General features: G+C 36.3%; 1 protein-coding gene across 1 annotated transcript in view; it reads left to right on the top strand.

The window, feature by feature from the left end:
- Positions 1 to 257: 257 nt before the first annotated feature.
- The window catches only part of SPECC1L (sperm antigen with calponin homology and coiled-coil domains 1-like), a 47,877-nt gene continuing 30,115 nt past the window's right edge, over positions 258 to 18,019 (top strand). Inside the window, exons 1-5 of the mRNA XM_009583292.1 lie at positions 258 to 440; positions 5,939 to 6,098; positions 7,076 to 8,709; positions 10,563 to 10,770; positions 17,632 to 17,705. Of these exons, the coding sequence (XP_009581587.1) occupies positions 288 to 440; positions 5,939 to 6,098; positions 7,076 to 8,709; positions 10,563 to 10,770; positions 17,632 to 17,705 (2,229 nt within the window). The 5' untranslated portion in view covers positions 258 to 287. The remainder of the gene's footprint in view (positions 441 to 5,938; positions 6,099 to 7,075; positions 8,710 to 10,562; positions 10,771 to 17,631; positions 17,706 to 18,019) is intronic.

Here is an 18,019-nt window from a genome sequence, read left to right on the forward strand (position 1 = left end):
CATTTGTGGAAAGAGAATTGAAAAAAAAAAATCTAATTTGGAGTGGAGCTGTAGGAAGCACTTAGTTCTTGGTAAAAATCCCTTTTTTAAAAAAGCAGAAAACATTGGTCAGTCACGTGCATTTTGTTTGGCTCTAATTTGTGGTCTTTACTGCTATTGTGAACTTCTGGTCTTAAATATAGCATTATAAAAAAGACATTGCTTTTCATTTGTATTTTATATTTAAAATTTTTTTTCTTTCTGCTTGTAGATTTGTTTGTAAATGCATCATAAACAGACAGCCCAGAATGAAGAAAGCAAGCAGGAGTGTTGGCTCGGTGCCCAAAGTGCCTGGAGTAAATAAAACTCAAACAACTGAAAAAGCCAAACCAGAAAACGGCTCCTCAGTGTCTGCAGTAACAAAACTCCCCAAAACCGGGACATCAGCATCTCTTTTGAAGGTATAGAATGTTCTGATTATTTATATTTTTTACAATAAAGCTTTAAAAAGAGTAGAATTTTAAGGCATATCTTTAATGCAGCTTAGACGAGAGATTTTTTGTATGGGTAACTGAAGGGAATTTGGGTAGTTACACAGCACTGGCCAGGGTAATAGGACCTTGTGTGGCATTCATGCTGTATTTTTCACACTGCAGTGTGTGATGTGATGGAAAGCAATATACTTTGCAGAACTTGGCTATTCTGCAAAGGGAGAGTGGAAGTTGCATTCTGATGAATGTTAGTAGTAGTGTCATGTGTTACACTTGAATGGTGTGTCAGTGACTAATGGGATTTGATAAGAGCTATTTATGAATTCTGAAAAAAGAACTAATGAGGTATCTAACATGAGAAACTTTTTGATATCAGTGGTCCGTGTAAGGTCAGTGCAGCTGCATTCTTCTAGCTGTTTTGGCCTTTGCTTTGTGTGAAGTACTACTTGAACTGAATTTTCACAAGTTGATTCTTGCTCCTAGAACAAGTTCAAAGGTAGAGGTTTTCTCTTGTATTAGCAAAACAAGGCAGTGGATTTAGGAGTGTATGGTTTTCAACAACCAAGAAAAATAAGACATACTGAGGTGTGCTGGTGTGGGGTTTTCACCTGGGAGCAAACACATGTGGATTGGACGGATGGTATCAGCCTGCCTGGTCTGCCTCCCTCTCCTGGCATGGAAACATGGCTGGATGGACCCACCTCCTTTTGCCTTTCTGCAGCCCAGTATGCAGAGCTGTGGCGCTGCTGCTGCTGCCCTGGAGCAAATGAACAGAACAAGGAAAAGGGCTGGTGTCGGCAGCTGGGACCTGAACCACTGTCACCTACAGGAAGCCAGATAGGCCATTTTAAATAACTGGCAAATAAAGACCTAAAATTAAAAAGTGGTAAGGCTTGAGGTCTCTCTGTAGTAGCTGTGCAGGATTACTGAAGTAAAAAGGTGTGTTCCCTTTCTCTCTTTTCTTCTTGCTTTTCTTTTATGAAAGAATGGTTAATACTTTTGCTGATGAACTTGCGAGCCAGGTTTCATCGAGATTTTCTCCCGGTGCTCCCCCTTTCCTCTGCCACCCACCGTATCTTGCAGTTTTCTTATCTTTAATCTTTTGATGCTTGTTGACGCTACTTATTTTGTATTCCTAGAAACCTCTCAAAGAATACGGAAACAACAGTCCTTTGTAGTTTACTTACCGAGTTTCTTATGTTATACCTCTCAATAAGATAAAGGAGGAGAATGATCTAACACTGAAGAAATTTGACCCATTATGTTTTCACAATTTTAGTTATATTGGTAACACTTCTGGCTATGTTTGGGTGTAGGATTAGAATTTATGACAATTGTATGTTTGAGGCACAATGAAAATTACTAAGACTTCTCTCAGCTTCATGTTACAGCCAGGCTTACTCATACAGTTGGTTGTCTTTTACTTGTTAAGCTGCTGTTGTGCCAACTATGTGACTGAATAATAATGACGACTCTTGCCTTTTTGCTTGTTCCATACTTATACAACAAAGTTAGTTGTTTGTATTTTTTTGACTTACAGATATTGGCACATTACATCTATAATTACTGGCTTGAAAGAAGTATCAATAATAAGTTGTATTGTTTTTAAAATAATTTTTTGTATAGTTTTATATTTGATCTTGCTGATGAAGCATTTGATACATTGTTTTCCTCATAGTGGTTGTAGGATCTTCTCTTAGACTTGATGAATTGGTGTGTGTATTATGAATTTGATTTAATATTCCTTGACAAAAAGACCCCAACCATAGCTAGAATTAAATAACTTGAATTGCAACAGCTTACTAATTTATTCGATCCTCAAAGTAAGTGTGCATATAGATACAGAAAACTTTGAGTAGGATATTGAATGAAAAGCCACCTATTAAGGACTAGAAATACACAGTTACACCAATCTTAATTCAGTCAGTAATAATGCTGAGAAATTGAAAATGACTTTCTAATTATAGTATGGTTTTTTTCTTATCCCCTTCATGATATAACTATAGGCTGGTGTTCAGCTTTGGGTGGGTTTCTTTCACTATGCATTGTTCCATAGATTTGTCCTGTTTGCGCTGAGTTTTCAAAGTGTGTGGACAATGAGGACAGGAAGAAACTGTGAGACCCACCCTTCTGTACAGCTGAACACTGTTCCAGAGGTCGGTTGGTCTGTCTGCTTCAGAATGCCTTTTTATAGGTTACTTTTTCGTAGGTTTTTGGCTCCCACTTTGCCCAGGACTTTTGTAAATGTTCAGCAACCCCCACCACCCCACACACGGTATGACAGCAGAAAGTTAACTGCCAGCCACTTCTAGTTTTTAATCTGTCAAAAAATACTGTGCAAATAACAATGTGTTCTTATTTTCAAGATTTTTTTTTTTTACTTCTTTAGCTAATGAGCTTGTGATCATGCTAACACTCACAACTGTAATTAGATGGCAGCTGTACTTCATACAAATGAATTGCAAAATCCAGTGTCCCTGAAAAGCTAGGGCTTGGACACCAACATTTGAATATTAAAACTTAGAATATGTTTTCAGTATTCATGTGTCTAGGCTTCAGTATTCTGTTTGCAAAATGAAATAACTTAATTACAGATTGTTGTGAAGTTTGATGTTTCAAATGCAGCAAGAGCAAGCATCAAAGAAAATCCCAGGTAGGAATAATTAGATATATATATAAAAATGGATTTGAATGAGGTGCAGTAAATAGGATATACATGTTGAGAAACTAAGATGAAATGAATTGTAGAGGTGATCATTCAAGTTTCATTGCACTGAAAGAAAGATGTGGGGGAAAATGAAATATGAATCGTATAATTATAAAGAGCTTTTTTATGTAGAGAATCAAAATAGGTGTGGATGAGCATTTCTAATTATGATATTTTCTAATTTTTCATATTTTAATATAGGGATTTTAATGCTAAGCAGGATTGCACTGTTTTCAGTAAATGGGAGAAACTGTTCTTCCTTGAGGAAAAAGCTATTTAATAAACATATGACATTGATTTTGCTTTCATTAAAAAATATACAGTATGAAAATTTGAAACTTTGATTTTTAAAGTCAAGAATGGTTGCCATTATGGAGCGTTAAGAAAAGAGAGCTGCTGCTTTGTAATTTTTCCAAAGCTTTGCTGAATAGTTTTCTTTGCCAAGAGTATAGTGTTACAGTTTTGAGAAACTTTGCTAATTGGCTGCAGAGGAGGCAGCGCCTTCCAACCTAGACTAGGAATAGTTTATGGGTAGGTCAGAAGAAGAATGGCTGTCTTAAATTCCTTTGTTAGCAAGGACTGGAGCTGACTAATGTCAGAAAGTGTGTATTTTACTTAGCATTTTTTTTTTTTCTTCAAACTGAGTCACATCTTGACCTATTTGGCTTGATAACATGTACTTGTACTATAAGTGTCTAAAAGCTTAATCTGATTTCCCCACTCTTTCAACAGGATAAAAACGCTGACAGCTAGTAGTTTGTTTGAACTATCATGTTTGCTAACTGATTGGCAGATTCAGTGTTAAAATAGAAAATCACTGTTCTATGCCTTTTTGTAATATCTTGTTTTAGGTGATAGTTGCATTACAAGGTTGTTTCCCTCCCCCTCTACCCCCATGCCCACAAAATTAGTTTAGATCAGATACGAAATCTGATTACATTACAGGTTAACAGAGGATTGTCATATAGTAGTAGTATGTGCTCAGCTCTTTCCCCCTGCACCAGTAGTGTGGGCTTTGTCAATTTTGTAGCTCTCCAACATTTTTATTTTCCCGTTGGTACTACATTGCATCCACTGTTTTGCACAGCTGTGTGACATAGCAGGTCAAGGAACTGATCTGGCTCCTGGGAGGAAGGAGCCCTTTGAAAAGGCTTCAGTTTGCACAGCACAGTATGTAAGTGCATGGAGAAGAGCGGGATAGAACAACAGTGGCTTTTTCATAGCAGAAAAGCCAATTTAGATGCACATCAAACTAGAGCCTCAGAGTAATGTGTTTTCTTCCAGCCTTTTATAAACCTTTTTAGAAGGTTATACCATTTCCTACATGATTCAATAAAAACATTCTTGTCCTAGAGGATTTTACCCTTACAAATACCTGTTTCTATCTGTAAATTATCTGTATTTCTAACAACTGCATGCAGAACAAATATGTTCTCTTTCCAAGCTCCCTTTTGTTTTGCAGCTGCTCTTCTTTTTAAGTGGCACAAATGTCATCCGTGCCCTTTCCACAATATCGTGATCAGTGTTCCTAACTGTTCTGAAATTCGCACTTGCAAAAAGAAACTGTATAGAATGGAGTGACAGGCAACTTTTTTTTAATTAAGCACGTGTACCTTCATTATTAATGTATAGAATCATCATATCTGGCATATAGTTTTTAACATGAATATGTATGGGAGCTAGAAGTTATAAACCTGCAGAATTTGAACGTCATGGTGTAAAGTAACTGGTTAAAGTCCTAAGCACTACCTTCTGGCTGGGATGCTGGTTGAGATTTCAAATGTGTTATCCAGCTGAATAATACAGTTACTTAAGGAATGCAGCTAAAACAGCTGTTTTATTTTAATTTTTCTTGCCCTTATAATAGGAAGAATGTTTAGCATATTTTGATTGTTTCTCCATTTGAAAAATTGCATTTTAAAGAGTTGTAAAGTCTGCCAATTAATGCTTAAGAACTTAGTATTTCTGAGTTTGCTTTATTCTAAAAGATGTGTTCTCTATTTGGGAATCCAGTTCTTGAGACTCCTGTGCTTACTGCCTTGTCACATTCCACGCGGCTTTTGTGGCTAACAGTAGTTTCAGGAATGATCATACGAGGTCAGACAAAAAGTCCATCAAACAAATATCCCATCTCTGAGAGTGCTTAGCAAAGAGCGTGAAAACAAGGCAAGGATATATGGTGAGGGTGGCTTTTTCCCCGCCCATGAATACTGTCCTAGTATGTAGTGATTTGTGGCTTAGTATTTTGAGCTAGAAAGGGTATTTTATTAGTGTTGGATTGATTTTTGTTGTTGTTTGGTTTGATCTTTTTGTTGTGAACTTGTCCATCAGAAAATGCTTGATTGTATTCTATTGAAGGACATTATACTAACTTCCAAGTATTTGCTGGTTTAATTATCTAAGAATTGTTTTCATTTTTATGCTTAAGCAAACTTTCAGTCAAAATTGAGAAGTGTTACTGTGTTGTGTTACTGTGCTTTTCTTAATTTTTTTTTTTCTCCTTGGTATTGAAACATTGATCATTTTGTCTGGAAGAGAGAAGACTCAGTTTCTATGGTCAAATCATATGTAAGGAATTAAAGTCCAGTTTCAACTTACCAACTCTGCACAGTGCAGTGCATTTATACTTTTCAACATTCTTGCACAGACGCATGACTAGTCAAATATGTACTTAAACTGATGGAATCTTTAACAGAAGAAATGTTGGCTATGCAGACTTCTCAGCCAGCTGTCTTAAAGCTGCTTCTTCCCTTTCTTTCAGACTAAGAGTAATGATGACCTCTTAGCAGGGATGGCTGGTGGCGGTGGAGTGACAATGACCAATGGCGTCAAGGCAAAGAAGAACACTTGTGTATCAACAGCATCTTCAGCTTCAGGGACGACCATGAACAGTCTGGAAAATAAACCCAAAACTATTACAGGTAAATGGATATGTTGATCCTTAAAGATGGTAGTTGGGTGGCTTTTTATTTTCCTATTATGTATTGAGGCTGCTTAATGAAGTGGTCAATTAGGCCACAGTCAAATCAAACAACTCGTGTGCTCTTTTCCTGTTTAATAATGTAATTACCTTTTTGGAGGATGTTCCTTTTAATTTTTTCAGTACTGATGATGCAACTACTATATAAAACTAGATAATATAATTAATGTAATCATAGATTTATCTAAAATAATTTAATTTGCTTAAAAAAAAATCCATGCCACAACCACTAAATCTTTAAGATGTGATCACTTGTTGCAGTCAACATTTTGGACATTCTGTATTGCTTTACAGAAATAAAGTAAGAGGGCTTTCAGAAACTGTTCAGAAAAGTGAAATTATTTAGTGTGTTATCAATATGGATGGAAATATATCTTGCCTTCCATTGCTATGTTTTGGATTCAGTAATGCTTGCAAAGCTGTAAAGCGTCTGGAAATAAAGTAGTAATAATCTCTCCTCGTCCTTATGAAATGAGATTAAAATACAAAAAACCTTAACTTTCGTTTTGGGGAATCATAATATGCAATTCGTCACTTAAAAGCTTGCATTCAAATCTATTGAAGAGAGAGACAAATTTGAACTTGTAGGAATAGCACTGTTGCAGTTTTTGTACAATTTATCAGAAGCTGTTGAAGACAGAAAAAAAGAAACTTGCAAATGTTAAACTTCAAGGTCTAACTCATTTTCAAAATAATGGTAAAGCATAGCAATTGGTAAAGCATGTATCAATTAAAATATAACTGCACTGATTCATGATTAAGGTTGTATAAATGTGTACTTTAAATGTATTTTATGAACTGTATTTACCAGTGTGATTCAGAAAATCATCCACTATATTGCTGGTAAAAAATACACAGCCTTCTATTACAGATACTGTATTTTAATTTAACGTTCCTAACTTTCAGAGAAACATATAGGTACAAGTTCTACAACTAAGCGTAGCACTTCATCTGGAAATAAAGAGTCAAGTTCTTCTAGAGAAAGAATACGCGATCGTTCTCGTTTAAGCCAGAGCAAAAAGCTACCTTTGACTGGACAGGGGACCAATGATACGGTACTGGCAAAACGCTCCCGTAGTCGCACCAATCCAGAATCAGATATTCGAATGAGCAAGTCCAAATCGGACAATCAAATCAGTGACAAAGCTGCATTGGAAGCAAAGGTGAATGATCTTTTGACATTAGCAAAAACTAAAGATGTGGAAATCTTGCATCTGAGGAATGAACTAAGGGATATGCGTGCTCAGCTAGGACTTAACGAAGATCAACTTGAAGGTGATGAAAAATCTGAAGAAAAAGAGGCCATTGTTGTCCATCAGCCAACTGATGTAGAGTCTACGTTGCTACAGTTACAGGAACAAAACACTGCCATCCGAGAAGAGCTGAACCAGCTGAAGAATGAGAATCGAATGTTAAAAGACAGGCTAAATGCATTAGGCTTTTCTTTGGAACAAAGGCTGGACAACTCTGAAAAACTCTTTGGCTATCAGTCTTTGAGTCCAGAGATTGCAGCTGGCAACCACAGTGATGGTGGTGGTACTTTGACATCTTCAGTGGAAGGTTCTGCTCCTGGATCAATGGAAGACTTGTTAAGTCAGGATGAAAACACTTTGATGGACAACCAACATAGTAATTCCATGGATAATTTAGACAGTGAGTGCAGTGAAGTTTATCAGCCACTGACATCAAGCGATGATGCCTTAGATGCTCCATCGTCTTCTGAGTCTGAAGGCGTACCAAGTATAGAAAGATCTAGGAAAGGAAGCAGTGGCAATGCAAGTGAAGTGTCTGTAGCCTGTCTGACAGAACGGATACATCAGATGGAAGAGAATCAACACAGTACAGCTGAAGAGCTCCAAGCCACACTTCAAGAGCTTGCAGATTTGCAACAAATAACACAAGAGCTAAACAGTGAGAATGAAAGACTTGGAGAGGAAAAAGTAATCCTTATGGAATCTTTGTGCCAGCAAAGTGACAAATTAGAACACTTCAGCCGTCAGATCGAGTATTTTCGATCCCTTTTAGATGAACACCATATTTCATATGTAATTGATGAGGATATGAAAAGTGGTCGCTACATGGAGTTAGAGCAACGTTATATGGACCTTGCAGAGAACGCTCGGTTTGAGCGAGAGCAGCTGTTAGGTGTTCAGCAGCACTTGAGCAACACTTTGAAGATGGCAGAACAAGACAACAAAGAGGCCCAAGAAATGATAGGGGCATTAAAAGAACGAAATCATCACATGGAACGGATTATTGAGTCAGAGCAGAAAAGCAAAACTGCGATAGCATCTACCTTAGAGGAGTACAAAGCCACAGTAGCCAGTGACCAGATTGAGATGAACAGGCTGAAAGCTCAGTTAGAGCATGAAAAGCAGAAAGTGGCTGAGTTGTATTCGATACACAACTCTGGAGATAAATCAGATATACAAGATTTGCTGGAGAGTGTCAGGCTGGATAAAGAAAAAGCAGAGGCATTGGCCAGTAGTCTGCAAGAAGAGCTGGCACACACTCGCAATGATGCCAATCGATTGCAAGATGCCATTGCTAAGGTAGTGTTTAAAACAAACTGTTGTATTTTAACATCCCGTATACACCATGACTTACTGTTGGCCACTGTAGTTATTTTAGAAGTAAAGGATTAATTACAAGGGTAATCGAATTGCAATAGTATTAGAATTGATTACTTTCTCTTAACCTTTGTTATGAAAATGACGGAGGCCTTTTTAAAAATTATATGGATACATTCAGCCACAGGGTAACTGTCATGTTACTTTTTAAAAATACTGGTATTTAAATTGCACAACTTATTTCAAGGCCAAACTTAAACAGTATTTAAGGTACTGCATGAATTTTGTGTTTAAGTTGCATGCCTTCTGCAAGAGTTTCAAGGAGTTAGTGCCAAACTGGTGGAAGAGGGATGTCACTGAGAAAGTACTGGGAGTCAAAGTTTGAAGTGATAACCCAGCTACTGATGACTTGTAGGACCTTTCACAGGTGTTGAGAGAATATTTTGAAGTTTCAGCTTATTCAAGTTGGTTTGGTTAACTTAGAATAAACTAATGATAAAGAAGGAAGAAAAGTGTCATCTTTCTCCACAAGAAATGACTAATTTTGAGGTAGACAGAGATTTTACCAAATTTGATTTAATGTAGTGAATACATATTTTAGTTTTAAATAAAAAAAAACATTTTAATAAGCTTTTAAACAATTATTATTAAATATGGCAAATACACATAGGTTTTTTTACTAATGATCCATCCACGAGCAGCTTGTGTGTTATTTGGGTTTTGGATCGAAACATATATTTCTAGTTCTAGAACAGCTATTTTGACTCAAATATAACTAATTATCTAGTAAATATGTCTAGTAAAAGCGTTTACCATAATTTAATATAAAAATAAGAATAATAAAATTTTTTTAGTAACTTTAAGTATGCATTTAGTGGTATATCTTCCTGATGAGAAAATTTATGCCAAATTTAATGTCTGAACTATATATTAGTTGCAAATCAACATGTTAGTCATGATCACCAGCCAGTTAGAATCAACCTTAGTTTGGGAGGAAAAAAATATATAATTTTAATAATTGAAGTTGGGTAGTGCTATTAAAATAAAAAATACTGAAACAGATTATTTAAAGCAGGGCATTTTGTCTATTAAAATTGATGCCTGACTGTATGGACCCACCCTAAGCCATGACCTAATTTCTCTTGTTTTTCTGACACCCTATTTTTGCTGTTGGGTTAATGTTAGTGTGCCCCTGATCCCAGCTTGTTACTTACGTTGCAATTCCATGAGTTAGGATAAAATAGCTTCGCTGCTCCTGAAAGGGAGAGGTCTACTACCTCTTCCTTCCCCTGTTTTTTTTTAATTCAGTTCAATAGCTTGCAAGACTCCTCCGAGAGCTACTTCAACTCACTAGCACATCTCACACACAAATGTGAATCCTGCGACTCGGTTAAGGAAATGCATCATCTCACAGGTCCAGCAGACACTAAAATTGATGCACAGAAGAGACCTGGCTTTTTTTTTTGGCAAGAAAGGGTAAAGAGTTTCACCCACCACCTCCTCCCTTTTCCATGGCAGCTAGATGTTAAATTGGATCAGCTGTTCATGAAATCACAGCCTTGGTACTATGGTATTGTTGCTTCACTCGAATACAGGATGCTGCTGTTAGAGTAGCTGGGGAATGCTCATATATTCAGCTTGGGAATAAAAGAGATTAACTCTGGCTCAGGAAAATAGTTGCACTAGAACAATACATTTTTAAAGGCTTACACTTAACTTCTTATCCCATACTTTTTATGGTTGCAGAAATATATTGTAAGTATGGTAGTTACAAAACTAAAAGTGTGTTTTAAAATGCAACCAATTTAGTTATGATAGGATATGTTCTTTTTCAGGTTGAAGATGAATACAGAGTGTTCCAAGAAGAAGCCAAGAAACAAATTGAGGATCTCAATGTGACTCTAGAAAAACTTCGGACAGAACTAGATGAAAAAGAGACTGAGAGAAGTGACATGAAAGAAACTATATTTGAGTTGGAGGACGAAGTAGAGCAGCATCGTGCTGTGAAGCTTCATGACAATCTCATCATATCTGATTTGGAGAGTAAGTGTTACGAGTTTCTCTTGCGAGGGAAGTGATAATTTAAGAACAGCTGAAGTAGAACGCTGAAATAGTGAAAATATTTTCACTTGTCTTTCGTATGTCTGAATTTAAGTCAGACTGGGCTTTGCAGAACCCTTATAAGCTAGGGGAAAAAAATAAAGTTGGCTTTGCTTTTACAGTCCCGGTAGTAGTTGGTGTGGGGATGAAAACCTGTGAATTGAGAATAAATATGAAATCTGATAATGCTGTTTTTAAGTTGTTTTTCAAAGTAAAAAACATGTAATTACAGACTTAATAATAGTCTGCTCCTTGTGCATTTTGGAGACTGTATGATGATTTAGTGTTTTGCTGGTGGTTTTTTTTTTTAAGAATGCTCTCTTTCAAGTGCCCAAATATTAGGAGTTACGAAGTAGCTTGAGAATGTGTATAATTAATGATTTCTCCCACCTGAAGAAAGGTGGGTTTAGTGGAGAAATGGGTGAATGGAGGCCCTGAAAGTCACAAATGTCAGAGCTGACATGGCAATATGCATGTATTATATATCTCTTTCTGTGTGGATTTGCTCAAGTCATGAAACTGATCTGTGAACCTAAAAATGAATCTGACAAACTTCAAGCAAGTTAGAATAAAACCTTATCTGCTGACTCCTGCCACTGTACAAGACATGGTTGGGGCTTACAATGAAATTAATGTTTACTGTATACTCGTCTAGCTCTCTGTGCCTTAGTTCCCTCTCTGATCTCCAAGACCTGCTCAGACATTCCTGCCACAGGCTGGAATTCTGCAATTAGTCTCTGTCTAAATAAGAACTTGGGCAACTGTACCCTGGCAAGCTGCATTTGTACAGTGCTACTTACAGGATTCTAATATCTGCTATTCTTCCATGGTATACAAAGACTAAACAAGACAGCAAAAAACACGAAACATAATCCCTTTTAACAGCAAGGGAAATACTCATAGAAAGGTTTTTTAATTGGTCTGCTATCAAGAAAAGGTAGTGTCTTAAGCAAGCTAAATTGTTTATTCAACTGAAGCTCAGTGTCTTCAGACATGCGGCTGTCAGCTTGGTTTCCTTAAGCAAGCCTTCTTTATCTTGAAAGGCAATCACTCTTTACAAAATTGCTTTAGGTTTTTATTCTGCAATTTTTTTTTTCTCTTTCTGTTCCAAAACCACAGACAGACATTTATTTGGGAGCAGGAGCTCAGGCACATGGTTAGTGGCTCTGACTTTGTTCCTGAAGTTGTTGGGTAGCAAAGTCTTAAAAAGATTGAACACTTTTCTACTTGCATTGTTTTGTCCATTAACTGAAATACATTCATACAGAAGACAGCACCATAGTCAAGTAAACATTTCGGTATCTTCTTAATAATACCTGATTACAAGGCAGCTTTAATTTTTAGATGCTTCTGCTTTGGGGGTACAAAATAGCTGTCAGATATTTCACTTAAACTGGTAAAAATTCGGGCGGACAAACCTCTGCCTGGGCAGAAAATTGCAACAAAAATTGCGACAGTCTTTTTACTCATAGCTCCTGGAATAGTTTGGAAAATTCAACTGTACTAGCTGATGGCCTGGTGTGATCCTTTAGGGAAGAAAGCAGTATTTTAGTTATAGGCAGGAAGGAGAGTGGCATCTAGTGGCGGTAAGAAAGGATGGCACCCGAAGAATAGTATAAACTTAAAAAAATATTTTTCTCTGACCACTTTAAAACGCTGTTCATTATGGGTTCATAATTAAACCTCATACAGGAGTTTCTTGGTGGTAGCCTCTAAGTAATGACAGCAAAGAACAGCATCTCAGAAAATCTGGGACTTGGAGGTAGTACATACAGCATATGAAAGACAGAATTTTAATAATTTCTATTAAAGTGACAGAAAAGCACATCTTACTAGTAGTAAGTTATCTTATGCTGATCAGACTTTTGGTCAGTTCTGGTATTCTGTCAGCCAAATGTATAATGCCTGTGCTTTTAAGCGTGGAAAATTTAGTGTAGGTTTAGGTATTATAAAGCACTAGTTAGAAGAATGGTGTTTTTTCAGCATAAAGAACCATGAAAGTTTTCGTTTAGTGAACTTTTCTTTTAGATTTTAAAATATGAGGAAATCTAACCCATCCCTTACGGAGAGAATTTGCATAACAGAAAAGTTACTGAGTGAATGAAAGGGATGGCAAAACAACTGATAAATGACAAGTGATAAGTGATGGAAAGTTATCACTTAAAGAATTCACAAAAGACAGACTTTACAGTTAGGAGAAGGATGTTTCATAGATGAGGTGGTGAGTCTTTGTTCAATTTAACGGTTAATCAACACTAAATAGTAATGTAGGAATGTGAAATGCTCTAGCACTGGTACTTAGGGCACGCTTCATTGTGGGCTTTCCAAACACCAAAAAGAAGCACAACGAACATACGATGAAACATTTTTCACAGTAATCTGAATATGGAACTGTCACATTTTAGCTGTTAATATGTCTGCCTGCAAAAACTGGGATGTCTTTGATGTGGACAGTAGGATGTAAATTGCATTGATTAAAAACATACAATATGTTCCTGATGTCCATCCAGTGGCAGCTGAACTCATTATTGGTGGGACAAGGAGTTTTAAGCATAGTGCTTCTGTATTGTATCTAAAAAGTCTAAGAAATATTAAAATAACTTGTATGTTTTGTATCCTCACTAGTGCGCTGAGATGAAACAAGCTGTAGTGGAGATGAGTCTGTAGGTACTGGCATGGAAGTGAGGTCTGGGAGAGGGCAGGGCAGGCTGGAAGTTGGCAGGGGAGGCGGGCATTGCGCTAGATGGCGTGTTTCCTCTGGTTTTCATTTCTGACTTCAGAAAAACTGTCAGTAGTCAGGTAGCCAAGCTGTCACATTAGTCATCTTCGATGACTAAGGGGAAAAAAGCAACCTATTATTCTTCCAAGCAGTTAATAAGAGTTTGTGGGGAAATTTTTTCAGAGAACTTTTTCTCCTGATTTGCAGAAAATTAGTATTTGTAGATTAGCTTATCAATTGTCAGATGTTTCTTCTGAAGCCTGAAAATACTCATTGCATGTTCACTTAGCACAAGGTACATGTGCTAAACATACCAGTTCTCTTCGTCTGTAACTATTTAAGTCAGTAAATTTTTTGGACAAGGGTAGGTGAGCAAGAAGGTTGATATATCTAATGTTCAGTGAATAAATAGTTCTTCTATGGAGCTGGCAGCGTTAGTTTTTAATTCTGTTGTATCTTATTTTGAAAAGGAACTTGACAGCAGTTGTGAAACTAAATTTTTACATTACCATACTTTTCTACCATAATGTTGGAAAAGTCAGTTGGATGTTAGTTTTCTAATTGTTAGTAAGTTGGGGGTTTTTTGGTAATGTTGGACCCTTAAAAAAATCAGCTTCCTTGCTGTGTAGACCTACTGTCTGACAGTGATGAGCTCAAAGTAAGACTGATATGCAAATTGCCTGAGCTTTGGTAGATTTGTAACCAGTGCCTCTTCCTTATATAAGGAAGCTATAATTCTTAAATTAACTGTAATGGTGGCACTACTCTGTGTAGATGTGATTATACTGGGATAGCCATTTCTATGCTAAAAAAATTGAAGTACTGTGCTAGTATAAGGCAAACCAATGTAACTGGTATAAAAACTGCGACAATGCCAATTGTGGATTTGTCTGTGTCAGGATTATTTGATTTAGCGTTGCTTATCAGGAATTGTAATGTCATGTTTTGAAACTTATGTGCATATCTGAATATTTTAATTGTTTTTTGTCTTTTTTTTTCTTTTTTTTTTTCCCAGAAACAAATTAAATAATTGAATGTTGATATTCATTTTTATTTCATAGTGGTAAATTCTAACTGCTAATTATAATCAGTAAGAGTTACAGATACAGAATACAGTGATACTTTTTCTCTGGCAGTCTTATAAAATTCAGATGATATCTTAGTTTCTTCCTCCCACCAGCCGTAGTTGTAATGTTTTTCTTTACCATTTGTAGTCTGCATTTCCCATAATTTATCTACCTTTTAAAAAGCAAGGACTTGTCAAACTGTGATTTAAATCAATATAGTTTTGTAAAATATAGACATAATTGAATCCTGCAGTAAAACACAAGCAGCTTGCTGATTTGCCATCTTTGATTATCCTATAATTCATCAGAATGGTCTCCTTGTTCTTCGCTTATCCTAAACAATAGTTACTTTTCCTTTTATCTCAATCCTCTTTCTTGTCTATGCTCCTTAAAAGGAGACTGGATAACAGTAGAAGAGAAGTACCTGTCCTACCATCCTGAAAACTGCAGCGCATACATGTGGAAAGGGTTTGTGTGTGTTAGAGAAGAATCATGGAGGTTGTGAGGATTCAGAAAGGAAGGATACCACAAGGCAGGTGTACAGAGAATTGCTACCTGTGTGCCTATTTTGACTACTTGAATTTTCAGGCTGTAATTGGTAGCACAACTCAAAGAATGGAGTTCAGGCTGTAAGAGGTGAAATCACTTATCTTAGTCTTAGTTTCTCACCATGTTTCAAATTCAGTTGCAATTTGGTAGTTCTTTTCAGGTTTTTTTTTTTTATCTCTTCGATTGATTGGGGAAGACGACTGTTTCCAACAACTGCTGTAAAATGCTCTGTATTGTTTATAGTAACTGCAGAATATTCAGACCATTGTGTTTTACTTCAAAGCATAAATATACTAAAACTTAATGGTGCGTTTCATATCTCACAAAAGCTCAAAACAATGGCATTACACAAGCTTTAACTCTGGATGCATTTATAGTTTCTGGTTTGTGGTTATTTTTAGATGAACTATAGCTTGCTTTTAGTAGTAGAACAAATTTTATTTTTAAAAACACATTTTCTTTGAACTGTCTTTAAAAGAGAAAATGTTCATCCACTGGATTTTGTTTCAGAATGTTACTGGAAGCTCTTTAGGCCATGTTGACTTGCTGTCACTTTTGAAAGTTATCTAATTTGCAGCGGGTTTTTTTTAGCATGTGTTTAAAGGAAAAAAGGGTGGGGAGGGGGAGTGACTTTTATAACTTTGACCTAAAGCTGGCATCTCAGTGCTTACTTTAGCTCAAGCGAATTATGTATACAGAGACAAGCTAAAAATTAGAGGGCTTTGCTTAAATATCATGGTAGCATGAGATTTGAGTGGCACACTCTGTTAGGCTTATCTTCAAAGCTTGAAGATCAGTTGGATGCATCTTAAAATGTGCAGTCTTGTAAGGAGGAGATAAATACAGAAATAGCTTTCTAATTTTAGTATTTCAACTTTTCCAAGCCTGAAAGGTTTTCAGGACAACTGAGGTTTATATCATTCTTGTAAAGAAATTAGCTGTGGCATTAAAAGCCTCTGTACTTGGGACTGTTGAGGCAAAACTCAAGAATTTCTTCTGTTGAAGAAACCAAAAGGAATTCCATGGCTGAAAAATTGAAATGTTCTTATGAGTATAATTGAGGCTCCTGAATTACACATCAGCATAAATCAGCTTAAATCTGTTCTTAGTCTTTGTTGCATCCGATTTGAACATTTTGAAATGCTTACTATTTTCCATTTAGTCTGCCATAGCCTCATTTTTATTGTTAAGAAAAGCCCTTTGACAAAAGACCAGGAGTAGTGAAGGAGCTATAGGTTTACTTGGCAGAACAAGTCACTGAATAAACCCTGGTTTACTGGTTTTCCTGACACCTGATACCCAAATAAAAGCACTGGAAATTTTTTCATGTTAGAAAATGAGAGGCGCAAAACTTTACTGTATCAATCTGTTTGTATGAATGTATATATACCTGTCTTCTGACTATTGAAACATTTATTATGCAGTTCCGTAGATTTTTGCCTCTTTGCCAAGGTTTTGTATTTTGGACAGCCTAAATTTATTAGGCACCTTCAACCTTTTTGTGGAAAGAGCATTGCTAATATACAGGAAAAATATTTGTTTCCAGCAGGTCTTGGAATAATGAACCTGAACAAAAAAATGCATTCAGTCAGTTGGCCCATCATTTTAACCGCTTGGAAATAGTTACATGATGCTATAGAAATAAAATCATCCTAGAATCCAAAGATCAGTGAAGTGACACACTAGAAATTTATGCTGTGTTCTTCATCATTAGTTGCTTAGTTATAAGAATGGAGTAATCAATCACATTGTCCTTGTGTATTGAATAAAGTAACAAATGAATAATAATTGCAGTAGCCAGTCTGTCAGACGCCACATGAGGAGTTGGTGGTGATCAAGCTGCATACCCTTTTGTATAGCTGCTGACAGATTTAAGGGACCATCTCTTTCATAACGTGATCTCATAGACTGTTTATCCCTTTGCTGTAAATATAGCTTGTTTCAACTTCAAATAGTAGCTTGATAGACAAGAATGTAAGATTCTTGACAACATGAGTAGAATTTTATCCTCGTTGAAGGCATGGCTGTGTTATGTCAGCTGCTTTGTGACAGAGAGTAAATTGTGAATCAAAAGGCTTCATGTAGCTACAGCTTACGTTGGAAGAGAGAAAACCCCCAGACGTCCAAGTTTTTACGATCTTTCCATGTTAAATTACCTACCTCGTTTATTTGCTCTTTGTTATTGCTTTGTCATTTCAATATTGGGAAGGGTAGAGAAGAGACTGGGATTTGTGTAAGAATTGAGTTTGCTTATGCCATTCCCCTCACCAGTCATAGAGAAGTATGTACTTACTGACACTTTCTGTCAAATTATTTGTGCTCATACTATTTTTCTCCAGGTGGCTTTGGTTATAAAAATGTATTCTCCGAGTAAGTTTTTAAAAACATTTGCAGGTTATTTCAGTTACTCTTTTTTACGTAAATAGATCCCTGACTAAGATCTTACAGATAATTTGATTTTCTTTCCAGATACAGTTAAAAAACTTCAGGACCAAAAGCATGACATGGAAAGGGAGATAAAGAATCTTCACAGGAGACTCCGGGTAGGTTAAAACCTAAAAACTCAATAAATTGTAAACTTGGAATGTCACAAGACCTGCATGTGAAGTTGTGAAAAGGTAATATGATGAGATGTAATACCATTAACATAACTATTTCTGAGAGACAGGCATCATATGGGAATATGTTTACTAACCTACAGAGACTAAAGAATTAACTTCTGAAAAATTCTCAGTGTCATGAAGATACAGTGTTGGGCTTGGGAGAAAATGTTCCTGTGTCTTCTGATGCATAGTTTAATATTATTTTTTGTTTTTCCCCCTCCACTTTGAACGTTTTCTTTGTTTCTAGAAAAGAA

The sequence above is a fragment of the Fulmarus glacialis genome, unplaced genomic scaffold, assembly GCF_000690835.1.
Source record: "Fulmarus glacialis isolate BGI_N327 unplaced genomic scaffold, ASM69083v1 scaffold19048, whole genome shotgun sequence".
Taxonomy (NCBI): domain Eukaryota; kingdom Metazoa; phylum Chordata; class Aves; order Procellariiformes; family Procellariidae; genus Fulmarus; species Fulmarus glacialis.